Here is a 22,099-nt window from a genome sequence, read left to right as displayed (position 1 = left end):
TCACTGTTGGGACCTTCAACCACAGTGACATGCACTCAACCCGTAAGTTCTTGTGTTCACACCTAACACATAATACACAACCAAGAAACCTGGCTACTGAATTTGCAGATACACAGCTACACACGAATACACATGCACACAGACACTCCATGCCACTCCACGGACCAGAACTCTGGATCTAGCTCCAGGCAAGTACTTTTTCTTGGTAGGTGCTGAGCAAGCTTCTGGGTACTTGGTGAGCAGTCACTGGGAAACGGAGATGAGTAAGCAGGGAAGGAAGACTGGCTAGCAAGGAATGAAGCTGGCTCCCAGTACGGTCAGCACTGCTTATGTGATCCTCAGGCTTCTCCACAGAGAAGGACAGAACCCCAGTGCTCCACAGAGCTCAGTCAAGGCCATGGGAACCAGCAGGGAACAAGCCACAAGGGCTTGTCTTCCTGGAGTGTCCAGGCAAGGGACAGCAATCATGTGACTGTAGTGGGTAGCCATTCCAGCTTTGATCTGGAAGTTCCAACCTCCAATGAGGCTTCAGTAACTGTCACACCTACAAGGCGGGGCCAAGAGAGGACCCTGAAGACCCGAGATCCGGATGCGCCAGTTCTCTTGGTTCCCGGACCCTGGACGCTGGAGGTAGACTGAGCAGAGTTCTCCAGAGAACACCACCGGACTGCGCTGCGTCTTTCCCAGACCCTGCAACCTACCTATCCCTTCATTTTTAAGTTATGCCACTAAATAAACCTCCCTTTTAACTACGTGGAGTGGCCTTAATAATTTCACCAATATGTGACAGCAATCATGACCTCACACGCATGCACAGGCTGCTACTACGGCCACTATTCTTCATCCTCATTGTGAAATTCTGTCCCACCACCACCCGGGTTCGGCTACGTGAGGTCACTGGGTGAGGTCACCCACAGGGGATCCAGAAGTGTCTGTCTCTCAGCTCACCAGCTGCTCTGACAAATTTCACTTCTGTAGACACAGACATTCTGCCCCTTAGACAAGCTTGTATGAACAATGTAGAAGGGTGAATGTAGATCTTGGGGTCCAGGGGCTGGGGTGGCCTGAGATGTCCAGCACCACTGAGGTCAGGCGCACCCCTCCCCTTGTGGTTACGGACCCAAGTCCCTGTCTTAACACCTCTTCCCAAACTCACTCATACCTCAAACCTCAGTAACCCTCCTGCCAAACGGGAACAATAATACTTTGGACTTCAGGTTTTGGGGGACACAGTGTGAGACCCTGAGGAATATTTATGAGATTACAAGGAAGCATGTGAGGGTCAGGCAGACCCAGCTCAAGGCCCCAATAAACATTAAGTAAATCAAGACTGCATGAAGTCCGGAGAGGCTAAGCAGGGCTAGATGCATGCTGGGAATGACCTGGGGAAAATGCCTCAGCTAGAAGGACTTTCAAAGGTCATAAGCCAGGAGAAGAGGTGGGTAGGTGTGTCACCAGACCACTGAGGGCTCTTGGTGTGTGTCATCAGACCTCTCTGAAGGCAGCTTGGACCCCAGGAAGGGAGTGGTGGCCGGAGTGTGGGGGAGGGCTAGCCCCAGGGAGTTTTCTCAAAGCAGGCTCTCTGTTGATGGAGCTCCGACTTTCCACAGTGCCCAACCATAGGCAGCCAGGGGGCACCATGAAGAGATTGCCAACCTCCACCAACTCCAGCCAAAACCCGTGCTGTCTCCTACCCATCCTCATCTGGCAGCCAGCTTGGACCTGGCATCTGCACAAGGCTGGCCACAGGAGTTTTGAGGGCCCTTGCTCAAAAATTATTAATGATCATAGAGTTTGAGACAACGCTGAAGGGCAGAGCAGGGAACTGAGCCTGAGGCCTTTGGGGTGAGCCTGGCGTCCAGGGAGAGTGTGCCTGTAGAGCTTAGGGGAGGACCCTGCACCCCAGCCAGCTTCCCACTGCGGCTGAGAGCAAAGCAAAGTCCCCGCACAGGCAGGACAAGCCCTCTTCTCTCTGAATGTCCCTCTGGAACAGATCCAGCCCAGGGGTAGGGCACAGGGCCATGCTGTCTGGAGTCCCTGAAAGGCCTGTCCCAGCAGTTGCCTGGGGACACAGACCCATTTCACAACCCTGTGACCAAAGCTGGAGTTGGGAAATAGATCCCAAACTCCAGACTTTCTGAGACCAAGAGAGCCCTCAGCTCCCATACCACCCTCGGCGTTAGCCTTGGCACTTGCGGCCCTCCCTGTCACTCATGCCCCAGCTCCCACCCCCCAGAAAGGCCGCCCCAACTTCCCGGCCACAGTCCTTTCTTCTGTCTGATCTTCTGGCGTGTCTCTCTGAGTTAGCACCAGATTCACGTTCACACAGGTGCAGCCTGGTCTGTCACCTCCAAGAATATTCACCTCAGGAGGGCCAGGTCCCAGGACAGGCTGGTTTCCACCTGGCCTTCAGAGGGAGAGGAGCCCTCCACATATGAACTCCTCTAGGCTTTGGCTTCAGCTTAGCTCCTGTGTCTGAGGTCCCAGCTTGTCCAGTTTTTCAGCCCTAAGCCAGTGGACCACACAGCCCAGCATAGAGTAGGAGGGCAGTTATTTGTCTGAAGAACAAATAAACAAGCCAGCCATGATGGCACAGTTACTCAGGAGTCTGGGGCAGGAGGATTGCAAGTTCAATGCCAGCCAGGACAACTTAGACCATGTCTTAAAATAAGCAAGCAGACAGACAGACAGACAGATAGATAGGTAAAATTAAAAGAAGGGTATGGATGTAGCTCAGATGTCAGACCTGCCTAGCATGGAAAGGCTCTAGAATCAACCCCAGGTACCCAACAAAGGGAAAGGAAGGAGCCAGAGCTGAAGGGAAGGAGGGAGGGAGGGAGGGAGGGAGGGAGGGAGGGGGCTCCCTCAGCTTGGTAGTGAGGAGCACACCACTCCTGGCAGAAAGAGTGCCCCCACCTCCACTGAGCACCACCTTGACCCTGCACCACTCCCTCTGGGCAGAATGTGCCCATCTTGACAGTACGCCCTGCCTCTCACAGACAAATTCTCAGCACATTCAGGGATGCCAAGGTCAGCAAATAAAAACCACCCAGCCACCCAGGTAACTTCGAACTTCAGCTGAGACACACACTTTAGTGTAGATCTGTGCCAAATACTTTGTGGAATATATCATGCCGCACATGCTTTACCTGATAAACACACTTAATCGCCTGCCCTGGGTTTTCTCTGGCAGCCCTGACACCCAAAGGCTACCATGAATGCTGGTGGTACAGCCAATGTGCCCTCCAGTTCTGCCCTCCTCTGCTGTCTGCCTTAGCCAGGGGCCTGTCTATAAGCAGGCCATCAGTCTGCTGGCCTGTAAAATGGACTTTAATGACAGCAGTCTCCTCTCTCCCCCAGGGGTGCCCAGAGGATTCAGGAGTAATAATTGCCATGCCCCTGCCCGCCTACCCACCCACTCCCAAGGCCCTGAACTCCTCTCCCATTATGATCTTGCCACGTGTTGGTGCCATCAGGTGCCCCATCTTGCGGAGGAGGAAACTAAAGCCAGAGAGGTGAAGACACTCAGCTGAGGTCACACAGCCATGCCCACTCAGTCTTTGAGCGTCTGTTCCAACCATCATGCTGGACACTCAGTTTTACGTCTTCCAAGTAGGGCCAGACACTGTGAAGCCATCCAGTCTCAAGTAATGGATCGACATAGTAGGGTCACACTGTAGCACCCAATAAATGGTGGCCAGATCAATGGGTGGTGAGAGCAGTGGGAAGTGTGGTTCTTTTCACTTTACTGAATTAACTGGCTAGTTTTACCTGCTGCCATTCAACCTCCACGTGTAAAAGCTACGGCGTGGACTGGAGAGATGGCTCAGTTTAGAGCACTGCTCATCTGGAAGACCTGAGTTCAGTAACCAGCACCCATCAAACAGCTTACAACTACCCGCAACTCCAGCTGCAGAAGATCTGAGGTGCCCCGCTGGACTCCCCAGGTACCTGCAGACACTTGGCATATACACATAAAAGGCCAGTGAGATGGTTCAGTTGGTAAAGGAACTCTGGCTGCCAAGTCTGAGGACCTGGGTTCCATTCCCAGGACCCATATGGACAGATAATGAACTCCTGCAAGTCATTCTCTGACCTCTGACCTCCACGTGTGTTGCGCGCGCGCGCGCGCGCACACACACACACACACACACACACACACACACACACATTAAATTTAAAAAGGCCTTATTTCCAATATAACCAAGGTCAAGACATTGCCCATGGACGGACAAGCCAGATTCCCCACAAGAAGTCCTCCGCAAGACAGGTACACTCCTAAAGTCCTGGGCCGAGGTCCCAAGCCCCAGGGGAGCTTGTGGACTGAATGATTACTGAAAGGAGGGTGTAGCTAGCAGTCTCCATTGACCTCAGAAAGAATGCTTTTTTTTATCCTATAAAAGGTAGCCTGCCAATGGCCAATATTCCACAACACACACACACACACACACACACACACACACACACACACACACACGCACACACACACACACCTTCCCAGAACTCTATGGCCCTGGAGCAGCTGATCCCCCTTCCTTTCCTTTGCCATGATTCTCCTAAAAGTAGTCAATCTTGAAAGACTATGAGGTTAGACCCCCGCCCATAGGGAAACGACCCAGTTACCGCCTGTGTTAGAATAAGAACTAAGTGAACACCCTGCCCAGTCTGGGACAAGGCCCAATGATTTTTTTTTGGGGGGGGGAAAGTGCCTTGGGAGTTACTTCCAATTTGTTTCTTGGTGAAACTCAGAGGTTAGTCAGTCCCGACAGCTGAGGTGAGCAGGCCTGGGGTGACCTTACCACCCAGCCCAGCTTCTCAGTACCCCCCAGACAAGGTTAGTTTCCCTTCCATTTGGATCTCAGCCAGACTTTCCCATGCCAATGATTGCAGGGGGCGGGAGGTGGGAGGGGGTGGAGTGGGGTGGGATGGATGAGTGGGTGGATATTACTAGTGCTCAGGCAGAGCAGCCTTTCCCATGGTGAGGCCATGGCCCCTGCCCTGAACTGATTGTGGCTGATTGTAGCTGGAGATACGGCTCAGCCCTTAAGAGTACTTGACTGTTCTTCCAGAGGACCCGAGTTCAGTTTCCAGCACTCACATGTTGGCTCACAACCATCTGTAACTTCAGTTCCAGGGGATCAATCCGTGGCCTTCTTCTGTCTATTGCGGGCAGACAGACAGACATACACACAGGCAAAAATTCATACATATATAAATATCAAGATTGAGCTGCTATTTCAAACAAATGTACAGGAGCATCTTGGAATTTCCCTCTGGCGGGACTGGGCTCCAGGGTGGATCCTCCAGGAAAGTCCCCGAAGGTAGGGGCAGAGGAACCCACTTCCTGGGCTGCTCTGCAAACTCTAGACTGTTCTCAGTTCCGCCTTTTCCTCCTCCATCCAGTCTATTAAAAATGAATTAACAATAACCTGTAAAAGCTTCCCCCCTCCCTAAAGACAAGGGGGCAGGCCTGTAGAGACTTACAGAAGAAGGGTCATGTGTGGGAACAGGTACCCCCTAACCCCGGCTTGGGCAGAACTCAGGTTCCCACTTCCTGTGCCCTCCTCAACCTGAGCTTCGCTGACCACTTTCCCTGGCTGTAAAATGGAGCTAAATCAAATAACATTTTGGGGTGGCATTACTATCTGCGCGTTTCTGGCACACAGTAGGCACACCACACGAGGTAGTGTGGGAGTTCAGGAAGGGGTCAGAGGCGCACTTTACATTGGAGGCTAGAGTTGCGCCTCTTACGTAATAGTTTAATATCTTTGTACACAGAGCATGGGTTCCCGGGGCTCTCGAGTAATTAATTAAAACTTAATGAACAAAAAGCACACTCCTGTGACCCCCTTTTGCACTCTGAGCCACACACTCCAGCCGGTGAGGTGGGCCTTGGGGCAGCCGATAGAGGGTGTGTAACTGCTGAGGTGCCCCATGACAGTGACCCCCCCCAAGTCATGGGCACTAATTTACGAGGGCCCGAGGGCGCTTCTAGGAGCAATCCAGGGCGTGTCTACAGGAGTCTCAGTCTATCCAAAACCCAGCTAAAATGCCGGGGGTTCGGGGCGTGGGGGTGGGGGTGGCTGGAGCCTCGTGTGGCTGCAAAATGGAAAATGGAGAGTCTCCTGAGAAATCTGGCCACGGGTGGGTCTTTACCCCGGGGTTCATCATGCTCTGATTTCCATGTATTGAACACCTCAAGGCGCCCCAGAAGCCTGGGTGGAGTACCCAGGGGCAGGATTTTGGGGAAGAACACCTTAACTTCTCGCTTTGAGTCTCGTTCTGGGTTGTGGCTGCCACAGAACTGGGAACCCCCGGGGACCTGACCTGGGGACTCCCGAGGGCGCCGGGTCTACGCGGGCACGGGGCTCGGGCCCTTTAAGAGCCCGCCCCGTGCGCGGCGGGCCCGCCCCCCGGGCCGAGGAGGGTGCGGGGGCCGTCGGCGGGGATTGGCGCAGCGCGCGCCCCCTCCGCGGCCCCCGCGCGGTGGGAACCGGCAGCCCCGTCTAGCGCTGACGTCAGACCGTCTGCCTGCCTCCGACCGCGGGCGCGCGGCGCAACCCGATCTCCTTGGACTTGAATGAGGAGCGGGCGGCGGCGCTCGGCTGCGGATCGGCCGGCGCGCAGGCTGAGCCCGGCGGCCCCGCGCCCCGGCCGCCCGCCCGTGCCCCGCACGCCACCCGCGGCCACGGCCCGCCGCCCCGGGGTTCCCGCTCGGCGGCCGGGGGACCCAGCTCGCCCCGGGGACCTCGGCGGCGCCCCGAGCCCGCGCCGCGCCGCTCGCTGTATGCGGGGCCCGAGCCCCGCGCGCCGGCCGGAGCCGCCCCCGCGCCCCGCGCCTAGCGCCCCGCGCCGCCCGTGACCGCTTGATGGGGGTCAACGGCACCGCCGCCGCCGCCGCCGGGCAGCCCAATGTCTCCTGCGCGTGCAACTGCCAGCGCTCTTTGTTCCCCAGCATGGAGATCAGTGAGTGAGCCCTTTCCCCCCGGGACAGCTCCGTGGGATCCCCAGCCCGGGACGTCGCGATCGCGTGGGGATTCGGGGGGGCGCGCGCCTGCCTCGCCCAGGCTCCCCGGCTGCGCCCGCCGCGCCCGGGGCGCGCCCTCCCGGAGGCTCGCGGCAGCTGGCGGCCGGCCCGGCTTTGTCCCGCGGCGCTGCGAGCCTGGCACGGTCCCCGCCGCGCTCGCCCCGCCCGGCCCGACTCGGACCCGGGTCTCGGCGGGGACGTCGCGCCGCGCAGGAGGGCCAGGCGGGCCGGGCCCGGGAAGTTTCCATTCCGTTTTCCCCAGGGGCCGAGGCGATGGAGCAATTAGGCTCTTTATCAACTTTGGGCCAGGGGGGAGCGGGCGGGGGAAGACACTGTCTGGCCCGGGAGGTGTCTGGGACTCCTGGCATGTGTCTGGAGTGGCCGTGGGGATGCGTCCCGGGTTTCTGTGCGTCTATGGAGTGTGCTGGTCTGTCTGTCTGAGTCTCGGCGCGTCTCTGAATGTCTGTGAATTTGAGTCGCGGTCTGTGCCGGCTGTGTGTGTGTGTGTGTGTGTGTGTGTGTGTGTGTGTGTGTGTGTGTGTGTGTGTCCCTGCACCACTGGGTGTCTGATTTGGTGTGTGCGTGTAGTCGCTATGGTGTGAATCCAGCCAGATCTGCGGACCGTTTGTGTCCAGGTGTCTGAATCCAAGGCTCAGCGCTGGTGCGTCAAGCCCACCGCGGATCCCCAGTGTGTGTCATTGTGAATGTCTGTCCCGGACTCCTATAAATAGCCTCTGTCTGGACTGCTTGGCTCACTCTGGCTGGGATGGTGGTTACAAATGAGTCGAAGTTTTGGGGCTGTGTGTGTTGGGACCTCCTGGGAAGTGGGAGACTCAGGGTGATGAATGCCGTGCTTGAGCCTCCTCCGTTGTCAACATCTGAACCACCAGAAGTTGAGATCAGGAAGCATCTACTTCCTTCTGTGGCCCACCCAGGTGGCTGTTGAGTTGGTTGAAGAATTGAAACCTCACTCCCAGCCATCTGCCTTCTAATCTGCACCCTTCCCCTAACTCGCTTTTTTGTTTTTTAGTTTCCCCATCTTACCCCCAAGCATTCCAGGCAAAAGGGCACCCAGCCTTTCCCTAACCCAGACATCCTTCCTCTAGCGGAGCCCAGGGGCAACTGCCACAGAACAGGGTAGTCGCTAGGTGACTCATGGGCTGGTTTCACAGGCAGCTGCTACAGTTTGTGCACCCCCACCTCCAACCCGCAGTATGTACAGTAAAGCAGAAGGGGTAAAAATAACCTAGGACCAGCCCCACCTGGGCCCTGGAGGCAGGCGTGGGGGGTGGGTCCCCGTGCCCACCTTGACTCTCTGTCTCCCAGTCTGGGATTTGAAGCCCTGAACTCTCTGTGTCCCACTGCTCCCCAGCTTCCTGGGCTGCCCAGAGCCAGCCGGGAGGTGTCAAGAGAGCCTGCCAGGAGCCAGCGCTTGTGGTCTTCCCTTGGCGTCAAACCCTACTGCTTCCCAGGAGCCCCTGTGTGATCTGGGGAGGTTCATGGAATTCACCGGGATGTTATTAAAATAAGTCCACACATGTCTGGGGAGAGGCTGACCGCAGCTCTGTGGATTTGCCTGGTTTCCCTCCTCACGTCGCCTTACAGAAAAGAGGGACCCACTTCATGTGACACCACATTCCAAAGCTTAGGCACAGTAGGACTTTGTGGTCTTGTCTTTTCTCTGCTTTATAGACTTTGAAAAACAACAAAACAAATCATTCTTAATTTTGTCCCTTAGTGCCGGTAGCATGCTGCCAAGCCTGACAACGGTGTTCAGTCCCGGGAACCCACATGCTGAAAGGAGAGAATGGACTCATAATTGCCCTAATAATGTCTTGGTTGAGACCAAAATGGCTTGAAACTCTTGGTGGTACCCCATGTTATCCCCGACTGACAGGGTTAGTGTCTGGAATCCCCCATCACCCACCCGGTTTAGTTCAGAATTTTTCCCACATCATATCTGCATAGTCTATTTACTAAAAGAGAGGGTAGAACTGGGAGGGCTCACTTTAACAATGTAACAGTTTGTTACTTTGTTAGGAAGCCCTAAGGCCCGGTGTTTCCTGGAAGCCCCTGCTAGGAGAGAACAATAAGGCTGGTTGTTTGTTGTTTTTTTTTTTTTTTACCTAACGGAATGGAAGTTCATACCTGCAAGGGCATTCTCCCGGGGGCTTCTCTTCAGGACACTCGTCTAGAAGGGACTTTTAAGCCTTCCTGGGCCACAGTTCCTCACTGGAAGAGCACACCCTGCCACTGAATCCTAAGCTTCAGTCTTTGATTCTACCCCTGTGATCCAGCCGAGGCTGCAGTACTGGTGACTCCTCCCCGGACCCCTGGTCCATCCCCCTTTGTATTCTTCAGATGTCCTATGTTTCAGACCTGGGAGGGGCTGAGTGAGCTTGGAGCTCTTGTGTTTCAGTAGACATGAGAGAAATGAAGGTAGGACGCAGCCCATTCTAGTCCTTGGTCGGAGGTGTTTCCCTTGGACCCCATGTCCTACTCCTTGAATTTGAAACTTGCGTGCCAAAGCAGACCCACCTTAAGCTTAGAGCCTAAAAGACCTGAGTGCACAGCTTTGAGGAACCCACCCCTTGTTCCACATACACATTTTTCTTGGTACTTTCCACCTCTTTCCAAATCTATATCTCAGAGTGGAACCCCTGACTTTCTATTCCTGCTCTCCTTGTGGCTTGCAGAGCAGACCGATGCACACCCAGAGTACTTTCTGGACTGACTGGGTGCCGGGGTCCCCTAGTCCTGACTGGTTGGCTTTCATTTTGCACACATATGCACAGGCACACTCACATTCTAAATAAATGCCTAAATGTTTAAAAACACTTTTAAGTGAGGTGAACAGCACTGGAGGACCAACACTCCTGGTTGTTCTCCGCCTGGAGTGTAAGCCTGTGTACCTACACGTACCCACATCAACATGCACTCACCTCCACCCCCCACGCACACACCTTTCTGAGCCCTCGACCACTCATAGGACATCCAGCTTTGCCTCTGTTGGTTTGCCTGGTGCACACCATTTGTGTTTAACGCTGTTTGAATCCGGGGTGACTCGGCCTCCAGACTGGGCCAGATCATTCTCTATTGGGAGGAAGAAGACTGGCCCATGCAGGTGGCCTCTACCCACCAGATGATGGTACCTCTCTCTCTTCTAGTTATGACACACAGACTGTCTCCAGATGCCCTGCTGGGAACCACTTTTGGCTTCAGCGAAGACACTTGGGTGCTGGGGGGGGGGGGACCTTTCGGAAGTCAGCCGTTTGTCCTTGAAGTTGACACCTGCCACTCATCCACTTAGCTTTATTGAGCGCACATTATTGTGTACCACAGGGGGAGGAAGATGATGTCTCCCGTGGAGATGCTTTTCAGCCTGAGTGTGTTGGGTCAAGGTTCTGGCTTCAAGTCAGGAGGGTGTTTCTGGGTCCAGGGTGAATGGTGCACATTGGACAGCATCTGCTTCCTCGTGGGCTTCTGCACCGGGACTTTTAACCCACAGGTCTCCGGCTGTCTGGGTTTTAGGTCATCAGGCAGCAAGGGAGCTGTGTGTTGTGACTGTGGCCTTGGACCAGACGGGCCTGTAGTGTCTGTCAAGGTGCAGAGTAACTATTTGTTCCTGCACTCGTAGGGATGGTCTCACACATGTGGGCACGAGCTTGCACGCACAGCTACTGTCCCTTGCCGCCTCCCCTCTGAGTTAGGGGGAGAACAGGGAAGTCTCCTCGTCCTACAAGTTGGACACATTTTTTTTGCTGTCCTTGTAAAGAGGAAAGCAAGGTGGTGTCATGGGGGGGGGGGAGCAGATTCGGGTGGTAAACCCAGAAAGAGACGTTGTCAGCAGCCAGGGGCTTTCCGGGAGGGAGGGACTGAGGCTGGCAGACCCAGAGCCCTGGCTAGGTGGCCCAGGCAACTGGTTAGTTTTTAAGAGTAAGGAAATGTCCTGGATGTGGGTGCTGGTGGAAGTCAAAGCGGGGTGCCACGTGGTGTGCCTTCTCTCTTGGGGTGTCATCGTCCACGGGCAGGTCTGGGGGGCTGAGTCCCTCTACCCCCTACCATCACTTCTTTGAAGATGCCCAGAGTGAGGGCAGGAGGTCACAGCCTCCTGTTTGCTTCCTGAAAGTCATAGCATAACACAGGTGTGGCCCACACACGTGGAGCTGCGTGTCTGTGTGTCTGCTCTCTGTGTGTCCTAGGGAACCCTGAAGAAGCTACCATGCTGCCAACCATCCCTGAGGGGCTATCTGAGGCTGGTGTAACAGGGTTGAGGGCAATCACTGTCACCCCGTGGTGCACTCAGCTGTGATGCACTCCCTTGGGCCACCGTGAGTTGGAAGCATAGCTCAGTGGTAGAGCACTGGCCTGCTGTCTCCAGCACTACAAAATAAACACATAATGAAGAGGAAGGCTTCCCCCTTCCCCAAAGCCTCCCTAAGTTACCACATGTGCATGTCCATGCAGACCAGACCTTTCAATTACAGAGGGCCTGGGTGGTGAAATGTGGGTGTCGAGCCCTAGATTGATTGACGGGCTGATTCTTCTCTAGGCTGAGAGTGGAACCCACGACCTTGCCAGGCAGTGACCCTACTACCAAACCACAGCCTCTGCCGCTCCTGGGTTCTAACTGCCGCCAGTTTTTATCTTATTTTTCCTTCTCTCACCAAGAAAACCTACAAAACTCACCCACAGACCTAGTCTACCATTGAGGGACCTGTCCTGCTGAGTGGCCAAGGACCAGAGGGACAGAAGCCCAGAGTTGTTGCTGTCTTGCTTCCTGTCATGTGACCTCTCAGAACGCTGGTGTCGCAGCACCCCCTTGTACTGGAACGGGGCAAGGATCTGGAGGTCATTGGTACAGTGGCCTCTTCGGGGCTAAGGGCGGTGGTGGGCTCAGATTAGCTGTGACTATTTTGTCCTGCACTCTGCTGGTCCCACCCTGGCACTCTGCCTGATTAGAAAGCGTTTGCCAAGGGCAGGTTTCCCCATCCTCAGACCAGCTGGGAATGTTGGAATCCACAGGCCCACCTGGGAGGCTGACCTTGAATGTGGGTCATTGAATACTGGTGTCATAATCCTGTCTTTGCCAGGCCCACCGCAGACGGAGCTGGCGGAAACCCCAGCATGGCTGCCCTGGCGCAGGAGGCCCAGACAGTGTCTTAGGGCTTGCCAGCAGGGGTCTCTTAATCTGGGCAGCTTTGGGGCCCAGATGCTGGGGCAGAGGCAGTGGAGAGGCACAAACTTGAGCCATGAAATGAATGCTACCCTGTGACATCCAGATACTCACTGGGTCCAGTTCGTAAGACTGGTGCCTAGGGGCAGATAAGAGGCCCACAGTTTGGGAAGTCAGGGTCAGTACAAAGGCCTGGCCTTCAGTGCCCTGCTGGTGATATGGAGCCTCTGGTTTATTTCTCCCTGCCTTCTTCCCAAAGTGGGCTGCACCCCTTCAGGAAGCCATGGCAACCCAGAGCACTGACAGCCTCGTTTTCCCATCTGGTGACACTACAAAGCTAAACCCTGACACCTTGGGTGGGGGAAGGGTGGGGGTCTCACCAGGGGCTTGTTAGTCACTGGCAGAAACCACTGTCACCAGGCTGAGGAAAATCCCCAGGGCAACTTGCTCATAGCATGGTTTCAGCCCCACGGGCGGAGAGAGGGGGGAGTTGGATCCTGCGAATTTTGGGGTGTCAGCTTTCTGGGAGCTGCAGAGTGCCTTCCCTCTGTTCCCAGGGTGACTGGTAGATGTTTACTTCCTTTCCTTTTACTGCTTGGATCTGGAAGAGATTTTTGTGTGCCAGGTAGTAGTGACGAACATTTCCCCCTCAGTCTTACAAACAACCTTATGAGATTGCTTCTGCCACTCTGCAGAGAGAAAAATGGCATCTGAGAGGAGAAGCCATTTGTCCCAGGTCACACAGCCAGGACCTCACGCTCAGCCGAGACTCCAACCCAAGTCCCTGGTGCTCACACTTAGGCATTTTCTACCTCCCACACCACACCCTGTGCTCTCTGCAAAGGTTCGTAGCCCTAAGATTGCAAGCCTCTGTTGTATTATTTGATGGTCAAGAGTGCTAGGCAGTCAGCTGCCGCAGCAAGCTGCTAGGGCCATTCCACTTGGCCAGGCCTCAACATCCCTGGAAGTGTGTTTGCCCGCTGGGCTGTATGGGAGCCAGAGTCTTTGCTGGGATACCAGCACCAGCATGTGTTACCGCTGAGTTTGACACAGGACTGACAAATGTCCCCAGAGGGACCAAATCCAGACATTATTGGGGACATCACAGGACACAGAACGCCTTCTGGCATTTAATAGCATTTGTCCCACGCTTGTGCCCTGTGCCATTCAGGTGATGTGACAGTTGGGAATGGTTCAGTAGCTGCTGAATGTTCCATTGAAGAGCCCTCGGGAAGGCGTGAGCCAGCCCTGGGGCTGAGGAGATCAGGACAGCCCTGACTGGGCTGCAGGTCCCCTCTCTTTGAACCTTCACACCTGACCTGGTGGCCACTCGATGTTGGTGTCTGTCTTGCTGGTTGCCCATCTCAGAGGGGCTGTGGCCCGTGTCTGCTCGTTGTAATGCCCCCCCCCCACGGCCGGGCGGGGAACATTGGCTAGGCAGGGTGGGAGGGCATATAGAGTGATACTCTGAAGAGTGGCAGATGCTGGGGTCTGCTCATGATACCCGTCATCCCAAATAGTCACTGATTCCTGTTACTCAGGGTCAGGAGAGTCTGTGTTGGCCCCTGGAGTTTCTAGGAGCTGAGGTGTTTATTCCTGCCTGTTTGAAAAAGCAGGCTTCTAGAATATTCCAGGCAGATCAGGATGTCGTCAAGGTACAGGCTTTGAAGACCTTCAGTTTTGAGGCAAACTTGAGACCCCTCCTGTGTCCCCTCTTACCCCTCTGTAAGATGGAGGGAGGCAGGACGCCCACTCTGTGGGGTTGTGAAGACAGTTCCTGAGCCATGCACTCCCCGGCACCAATTATTTCTAATGCTCAGAAGTTCCTAGTCTTTGGGGCAGGAAGCTGTACCCTCGCCTCCTCCCCACCGGCTCAGATGTCAAAGCTGAGTCAAGCGCAGGAGCTGAAATCAGCACCCTGCCTTCCCACTACAACCCAGACGGCTCCCAACCTGGGGCTAACCAGCCACCGTCGCTGCATCCCACTAAAGGTTTCAGACTAACAAAAAAAAAAAAAAAAAAAAAAAAAAAAGATACCTCTCCTGCATGAAGACCCTGGGAGAGGAGAGCCGCTGACCTGCTAGGGCAGTGCGGGTTGAGTTGGTTCCTGCCCAGTGTGGCTGGACCAAAGTTTTAGAGCCGGGCCTGGTGGCTCCCACCATTAATCCCAGCACTCAGGAGGCAGAGGACATTGGATCTCTGTGAGTTGGAGGAAAGTTTTGGGCCGTTGTGACTTACTCACGGGGTTAAGTGGTGACCCCAAACCCTGCCACTGAGTGTTCACCAACCCTTTAAAAAAAAAAAGTCTGTTTTTGAGACAGGATCTCACTGAGTTGCCCAAGGCGGCCTTGTAGCCTAGACCTGCTTTGAACTTGTGATCTCTCTGCCTTAGCCTCCTGAGGAACTAGGGTGATAGTCCTGTGCCATCAGGATTAGCTTTCTCCTAGGTATTTGGTTCTCACAGATGCAGGAACAAGAACCTTCTGGTTCCTCTGTCACTCGGGGAACGTCACATCTGCCTCCCCTCTTCCCCTTGGTAGTAACTCTGGATTCTCCCAGGGATGGACAGGCACAGCCCAGATCTGGAAAGTCACATGGCTCACGTTTAGAGAAACTGCCGAATCTTGCCCGTCCCCAGTACGCGTATTTGTGGTGGCAGTAGGCTGTGCTTAGCCCCAACTGAGCAGGTAGGACCCGTGATTGATACTGGTACAGAGCCGGACAACAGACAGATAACCAGCAGGAAAGTGTGTGGGTTTGTGCTGGCCACCAGTTTCCCCATGGCCTCCGGGAGTATGGGGGCAGAGTTCTGTAAAGGGACATGCCAGGGTCTGCCTGTGACCGCTGTCACCTGTCCTGCTACACAGATTCTCATTCATCTAGCAGGGCTGCGAGAGTTCTGTTGGTTCGAAAAGGATCTAGGGTAAGGTGTTCCTCCTTGGCTTTGGGAGGGCACGGTAGAAGTGACGGACCCGGAGATGGGTTTGTGTGGGCATCTAGGTTAAACACAGTACAGATGCACAGTACAGAATCACAAGGACAAACTTGGAGAAAGCTGTTCTCACCTTATACCCTGTGGTCCCAGGAGATTGAAGTCAGGGCTTTAAAGCTTGGTGGCCAGGAGTCCCTTTAGCTGCTGAGCCATCTGACTGGCCCTCACGCACACATCTTCCTGTGTGTAAAGTAGTCCTAAAAGCATTATAATGTATATATGCAAACATATGCATATCACTCAAAGTGTATGAATCCCCCCACCAGGGGGTTCTGTGGAATCCCTTGCTTGGTTCCCGCCAGGCCTGAGCCTTCCTTCAGCTCAAACTGCCTTAAGCTTTGGCCGGTAAAGTCAGCTTCCAGGCTGTCCTAGGCAGAAGGGCGGTGAAAAGCCACCTCCATTTTTCAGCAAATTTGGGCAAAACAATCTGTCCTTCCCCTGAGAGGTCTTTCAGTCCCAGCGGTCGTGGCTACCCTGTCACCCACTACCCACCCACCGAGACTAGACTCCGAGAGAGGCGCCAGGAACCCACTTGCCCCAATTCCCTCAGAGCACCATCCAGGCCATGAGCCCCACAGGACAGAGCTCTCCACAGTCTCCAGCCCCAGGGCCTTTGAGGGACCACTCTTGCCTCGCTGTGGCTTCTGCTGTTGTGAGAGCCGCCCAGTTCCTGTGCTGAAGTGATCAGAGAAGTCATCGTTAGTTCTTCAACAAGAAGTGCTTAGTGAATGGCGTGGGGGTGACAGCGCCCCTGCCAGGTGGGACTCGGCCTGGGAGCAGGAGACAGGTGGAAGATAAAATTACTTCTCCCAAACCAGGCCCCCACCAGGGTGGGCCGCCCCTGTCGCAGGGACTGCAAATGCATGGACTGCAAAAGCTTTTTCGTGAGATTCTAATCCCAGCCCATGGGCTGACTCTCTGGAGACCCCTTTTCTAACGGACAGGCTATACAATAGGTAATGATTCTTTGATCTAAACCTCCTCCTGTGGGTGGGGACTGAGACGGCACGTTAGAATTTGGTGGTTGGGTGCTTAGCCTTCCGACCAGAGAAAGGCATTCTCTGGGTTTTGCCAGTCTGTCAATACTTGCTCAGACTTTAGAGCGAAGTTCTGAGTTCCCCCACACTCCAGGTGGCTGCCTGCTCACCCACAGAACTTAAAGGTTAGCTGGTGAAAAGGAAGAGGACTCCCCAAACCTGGAAACCCTCCGGAATGTGCACATGCATTCCCGTTTTGCAAGTCCCTAGCTCCCTGGTTGGTGAACTTCATCTGGTCATGACTCTAATTGCCTTTCCACAAACAATTTAGTCGGTAATAATTCTGTGAACCTATGAATCAACTTTGCGCAAACACCCTGAGTAATTTCTTTGTTCTTTTCTTTCTACTTTGTAATTGGTGTCTGCCAAAGCCAAAGGTTTGGTCTTGTGGAAGGCGTGATTCATTTATTGGTGTCTGTGCCTCCTCCTTATCGTTCAGTCACTTGGGAATGCAGTCATGGTCAGCCACCGGTGATTCATGCGAGGCCAAGCTCAGTGGCCCTGGGGTCACGGCCATAGGAGAGAACTGTTTCTCTAACCTATTTATGGGATGGGTAGGAGATGAGGGATGTCGGAACCCAGCTTTGAACGGTGCTGTTGTCTTAGCGAGGGTGGTGGACACTCACTAAACGTGTTCTTAAGTGTGGATCTGGCGCTCTGTGCAGTCTGTGAAAGAAGTCACCATCCCTGCCCCCCCCCACCCCCCCTCACCGCTTCTCTGACGGTAATCATTAGACGTCTGCCGTGGTGGGGTCCTCGCACAGCTGTCAGGCGTGTGAACCTGCGTACGGTGCTATTGCTGTCTAATTTTACGAGTTGCTTTGGGCACTGGATTAAAATGGTCACTTTGGTCCCATCTAGGAGATAATTAGAGCTGTTTGCCACGTGGCCCAGAGGTATAATTATACAGCCAGCTTCCGATGATGCCCTGAATCGAGGCTCCAAGTATAAGTTCGGATCCAAGGGTTGATAATTACCTGAGCATTTCTCTCTCTCCCTATGTGATTTCTTTGCTGGCTGATCTCCTCTCATGAATTCTAATCCGCACAGCTTCTCGCTGGGTCACCCACTCTGTGCAGTGTATATTCCTGGCTTGGGTATTCTCAAGTCCACAGCTCCTAGGCCAGACCAGGCACGGAGCACATCAGCAGTGTCTGTCCAGTTATTGGCCTGGTAGCGTGAGACTTGCTGGTGACTTTATTGACCTGCTTTGTGACTTTCAAAGTATAGATCAGGACTGTCTAGTACCTCCCATTCGATTAAGTACTCCACTTGCTGCTCCTGGCAGACATTGCTAATCAATTGTAGCATTTTCTTGCTGGGCTCAGATCCTTACCCAAGTGGTGCTCCTGATGTGCTCTTGAGTGGGTTTAAGCAGTGATGTCACTGGCACTCCAGGGTGTTGCTGAGCTGTGGAGGCTGCAGAGTCCTGGCAGGACAAGGGATTGCTCCCTCTAGAAGCCACCAGGTCCTTCAACCGACCTCCCCTTGTCAATGGAGTCTCCTGTGCCACTTAGCAACTCACAGGCTGCCCTTTGCTGAGTCCCTCCCTGCAGGTGACATAGCCCTACTTCCAGCTCTTAGGTCTTCCAGACCCCTGATATATATTAGAAACCTGGAGTAAGATACCATCAGGTGAAACGATCCCCTGATAACACTTTGCCTTTCTTTAAACCAGCGTCCCACGCCTGAGTCCGCAGAGGTTTCTGTTTCATCTTGCCTGCTTCTCCCACAGATGTCGAGTTCTACCCTTTACAGTCTAGAGAGAGACGCTTGAGGGCTTTGCTCTGGAATAGACTCAGATGCCTGGGCTGGGGTGAGGCGGGTGGAGAGCGTCAGAAGTGAGAGCGAGAAAGGGGAGACCCTGGGAGAACAACCCTGACATCTCACCGCTGTCTGCTCGGAGGTTCTAGGCACTCCCTCCACAGCGAGTGGTGGCTTTTTAAACCCTAGCAGTGGCAGATGCTCACAGCACTTGGCACGCCCCGCCTCATTAATCCTCATGGCAACCCCAGTGCACACGAGGAGGCGGAGCCAAGTCACTTGCCAAAGATCACTCAGCACAGAGTTGCAAGGCAGATTTGAACCTGGGCTGAGGGTTCCCAAGGCTGGGCTTCGCTTGCCCAGGCAGAGCCAAGCTTCAGAGCCACCTGTCACGGTGTCAGGGGTGTGGCTGATTTGGGGCCTCTCTCTTCCTTCGCCCTCTCTGACTTTTCCAGCTGTGTCTCCCTCCATGTCCCTTTTGGCTGGCTGGGGAAAGCGTCCCCGTCCGCCACACCCTCCCTTGGAAGGGTCACTGAGCCAGCGGGCAGTGATCCCTGTGGCTCGAAGCAGGAGAGAACAGGAACTGTCCGGTATTGGGTTGCAGCTGGAGGAAAAGGGGTCACTGTGACCCACAGGGTGCAAGGTGCCTGCAAGTCTATCCTGAAAGTTCAGAGCTGTGGAGAAGCAGGACCCAGAGTCCAGGCTTTCCCCTCCCCCTCCCCTCCCCCCCATCTTCTCCCCCTCCTTAGCTTCCTTCTCTGTCATAGTGTGTGGAGGCTCTAGCCGCCTCTGCAGACTAAACTCCTTGGAGGAGGGGGGTGGGCAGACTCCAGCCTGAGCCCCTGCTGTGATACTCATCAGGGCGGGAAGTAGAGATACCAGAATGTTTGGTTGGCCAGGTTTGTCTCTCTCAAGGCCCCTATCCCTCTTGCTCTGCACCTGTCTCCAGAGGCTGTGTGGCTGTGGGTCCCACGGCCACACACTCACCACCCTTGTCAGCTCTCGCACACAGCCTTGCGACTCTGAGACCCTGATGCTGCAGTGTGGGTGACCCAAGGGCTTCGAGAGCCAGGCTGCGCGTGCCCCAGGGAATGAGCTCAGTAGAATGAGATGAGAGACACTTTACAGCCTGCATCTGAGCCCCATGCCTGAGGCCAAGGTCTCCATCTCCAGCTCAACCTGGGGGACTCACAGGGCAGAGCCCTCGTGGTCGTGGTGGGTTTGGCACTTCTGGGACCACGTGACTCCAAAAGTCACAGGTCGCAGCCCGGAGCACCTCTGTCTGTGCCCGCCTCACCTGGCCTGCATGCCTCTGCAGGGAATGAGGATGTGGGTGACCCCAGACAGGTGTGAGTCATGTCTTGAGGAAGCGGTTACTCAGAGGTGGTGAACTCAGAAGCTACTGCGCTCCCAGACAGCCTAGACCACAGGATGGAGCTGCCTGTCTTGTGGGGGGGGGGTGGGGGGGTGGGGGGGTTGGTCTGGGGCGTGGCTGTCCAAGCAGATAGTCCAAGGAACTTGAGAGGAGTGGTTCTGACAGACTGAGATCCCCTTCCAACATTCTACTCCAGCGTTCTCTGTGGAGGGAAAGACAGTGACACAGTGGCCTCAAAGTCAGGGTACGTGGCTTCAGATGTGTGGCTCTCAGACCTCAACTTATCACCTGGGAAATGGACGTGTTGGCTTGTCCCACCGTCTATAGGGCTGTGTAGACAGCATGCAACTTGTGCCTGGTGGATGCGAGGCACACTGTTACATGCTACCCTTCAGGGGCCCCTAAATCCATTTTACAGATAGAGAGACTGAGGCTCGGGGAGAACAAGTGGCTGCTGATTGGCTGGGCAGGCTCCAGAAGCTTTCAGGTATCTACCCAACCAAGAAAGTCCCCAGAGGCCCTCAGAGATGTGACAGTCTAGTCCCCTGGAGAAGCTTTCGGGCAATGTTGTCTACGCTTAACAGGCCTGTGCTGGTGTGTGTGGGGGGGATTCTTGTTAGGTGTGGGCAGGGAAAACACGGTCCACACTGTACTGACTTCACGAGGCTCTGTGTTTAAGGAAAGGCTAAAGGGTTAAAAGGAGTGGAGAGCTGGGCGTGAGGCTCGGTTGGTAGAGCACTTGCCTAGTATAAGGTCCTGAGTTCAGTTCCCAGCGCTGAGAAAAAGAATCTAATTGTGGGCAGGGACTGTAGCTCAGATAAGAGTGCTTGCCTAGCATGCTCGAAGCCCTGGGTAAACTGGGTGTGGCGTAGTGTTGTACCTCATATCCTAGCACACGATGGGCAGGAGGACCAGAAGTTCAAAGTCATCCTCTGCTACATAGGAAGCTTTGAGGGTAGCTTGGGCTACACGAGACCCTGTCTCAAAGCAAAACAAAACAAGACAAAAAACTACCAAGTAAACTCGAGTTGTTTTTTCCAGTTGGGAAATATTAGGCGATTTTAATTCCTTTCACAGGGTATTTGGAAATGGCAAACAGTGTGAAGGCTGTGAGTGACAGATGGGAACCATGTCCAGGATGCCAAGCCCTTCCTGGTGTTTTAGAAGCACCTACATAAGCCCAGCACGTGGGAGGCAGAGGCAGGCAGTTCTCTGTGGTTCAAGGCCAACTGGGGCTACCTAGGAGACCCTGTCTGAAAGCACAGAACTTGGCAGAAGCAGGGCTCCCCTTTAAAAGGAAGTTCTGCTACTTGGTCTTCTATGGTCAGGTCACTCAGCCATGAGAAACATCAAGGTCACCAGGTCGGATCCCGGGCAATGGTTGTGGTTTGTGTCTGTGCTTCATGAAGGAGGGAGTTTAGTGGCCCAGGCCACCCATGCAGATGTGGATGGTGTGGGACTTCCCTCACCTGCAGAGGGACAGGGAAAGCACAGGCTTTCTACAGATGCTTGGGGTCATCTTAAATCTCAGGATACCCAGCAGGCTTGTCACTGCATGCTCAGGGTCCATGGATCCTACCATGTGGCCTCACCATAATAACCCCCAGAACAGGGCTGTGCAAAATCCCAAGTGTTCCTTTCTCTGGAGTAGAAAAAAAGTCTTAGGTTCATTGTGCTGGGATCTGAGTGGCTTCGTGGTTGGCAAATGTGACTTGCTAGCTGGCCTCCTTGATCAAGGGAGGCCCATTAGGAAGAAGTGAAGCAGAGGTCTGCATGGCCCTGGGCTCCCCACCGTTACTTTGAACCTGATCTTCAGATCCCCTTTCTGTGGGGACAGCATCAGCCAGCCTAGACTCAGGTTGTGCAGGTTTTCCCCAGCTAAGTGTCAGATCCTGCACTCCAGTCCAGACCCAGAAGAGCACCCAGGCAGGCCACAGGCACCCCGGCCCTTGTGGGAGTTCCCACACTTCCTCACCTCCCTGCTCATCCTGCGCTGGCCTCTGCCCTGACTACCTGTCTAGGAATTTTTATTGCAGCCCACGGGGGCACTGAGGCTGGCTGACTGGAATGCTAGCACGCCGGGATCTGGCAGGCGTGGGGCTGACTTTGGATAGGCAGATGTTGGCTAAGGGCCCCTGGCTTGCTCCCAGGCCCAGTCGGGGCATCCTGGGTGTGCTGCTCAGGGCTTGTCTGGGTATTGTGACACTGCTTTGTGCTTTGATTTTTGGCTTGTGGATTCTGATTTCAGTTTGTTTAACCACATACAGGAGAATGGTGATCTTGGAGGCCGTGCTGAATAGCTGACCACAGTCAGCTTTGAGGTCCAACACCTGCCGTTAGGCAGCCCCTCGGGTTCTTGAGACACAACTTAGCATCATGTATGCAGGGGTGCCTGGCCCCTGCATTTCTGATAGGACTCAGTGTCAGGGGTTCCCTCCTACCAGTGAGGATGCTGATGGCGCTTGGGAGGTTCTTCTGTTAGACCCCCGTGCCTGGTGGGTGGCAGGGTCCCCACAGCCCGACCCCATCACCCTCTTGTTTTTGCAAGAGTGGGCTATGTGCTTGGTCAGTGGACAGTCCCAGCTTGAGTTGACCTTGACCGTCAGTGTTGGTCTGGACATCTTGGAGAAGATGACTCTCTCGCCAGGAGTGCTGACAGAAACTCAGGCTCCAGAACCTCCCTGTCCTAGAACCTGCTGCTGGCCAGAGGTGCTGAGCCAGTGTTTCA

At 54.6% G+C, this 22,099-nt stretch overlaps 1 protein-coding gene across 1 annotated transcript in view; it reads left to right on the top strand.

The window, feature by feature from the left end:
* Window positions 1-6,718: 6,718 nt before the first annotated feature.
* Pmepa1 (prostate transmembrane protein, androgen induced 1) overlaps window positions 6,719-22,099 on the top strand; it is a 52,226-nt gene continuing 36,845 nt past the window's right edge. The window contains exon 1 of the mRNA XM_076571286.1: window positions 6,719-6,966. Coding sequence (XP_076427401.1) covers window positions 6,870-6,966 — 97 coding nt within the window. The 5' untranslated portion in view covers window positions 6,719-6,869. The remainder of the gene's footprint in view (window positions 6,967-22,099) is intronic.

Source organism: Peromyscus maniculatus, chromosome 4 (genome assembly GCF_049852395.1).
Source record: "Peromyscus maniculatus bairdii isolate BWxNUB_F1_BW_parent chromosome 4, HU_Pman_BW_mat_3.1, whole genome shotgun sequence".
Taxonomy (NCBI): domain Eukaryota; kingdom Metazoa; phylum Chordata; class Mammalia; order Rodentia; family Cricetidae; genus Peromyscus; species Peromyscus maniculatus.
This window is presented reverse-complemented; position numbering and strand designations above follow the sequence as displayed.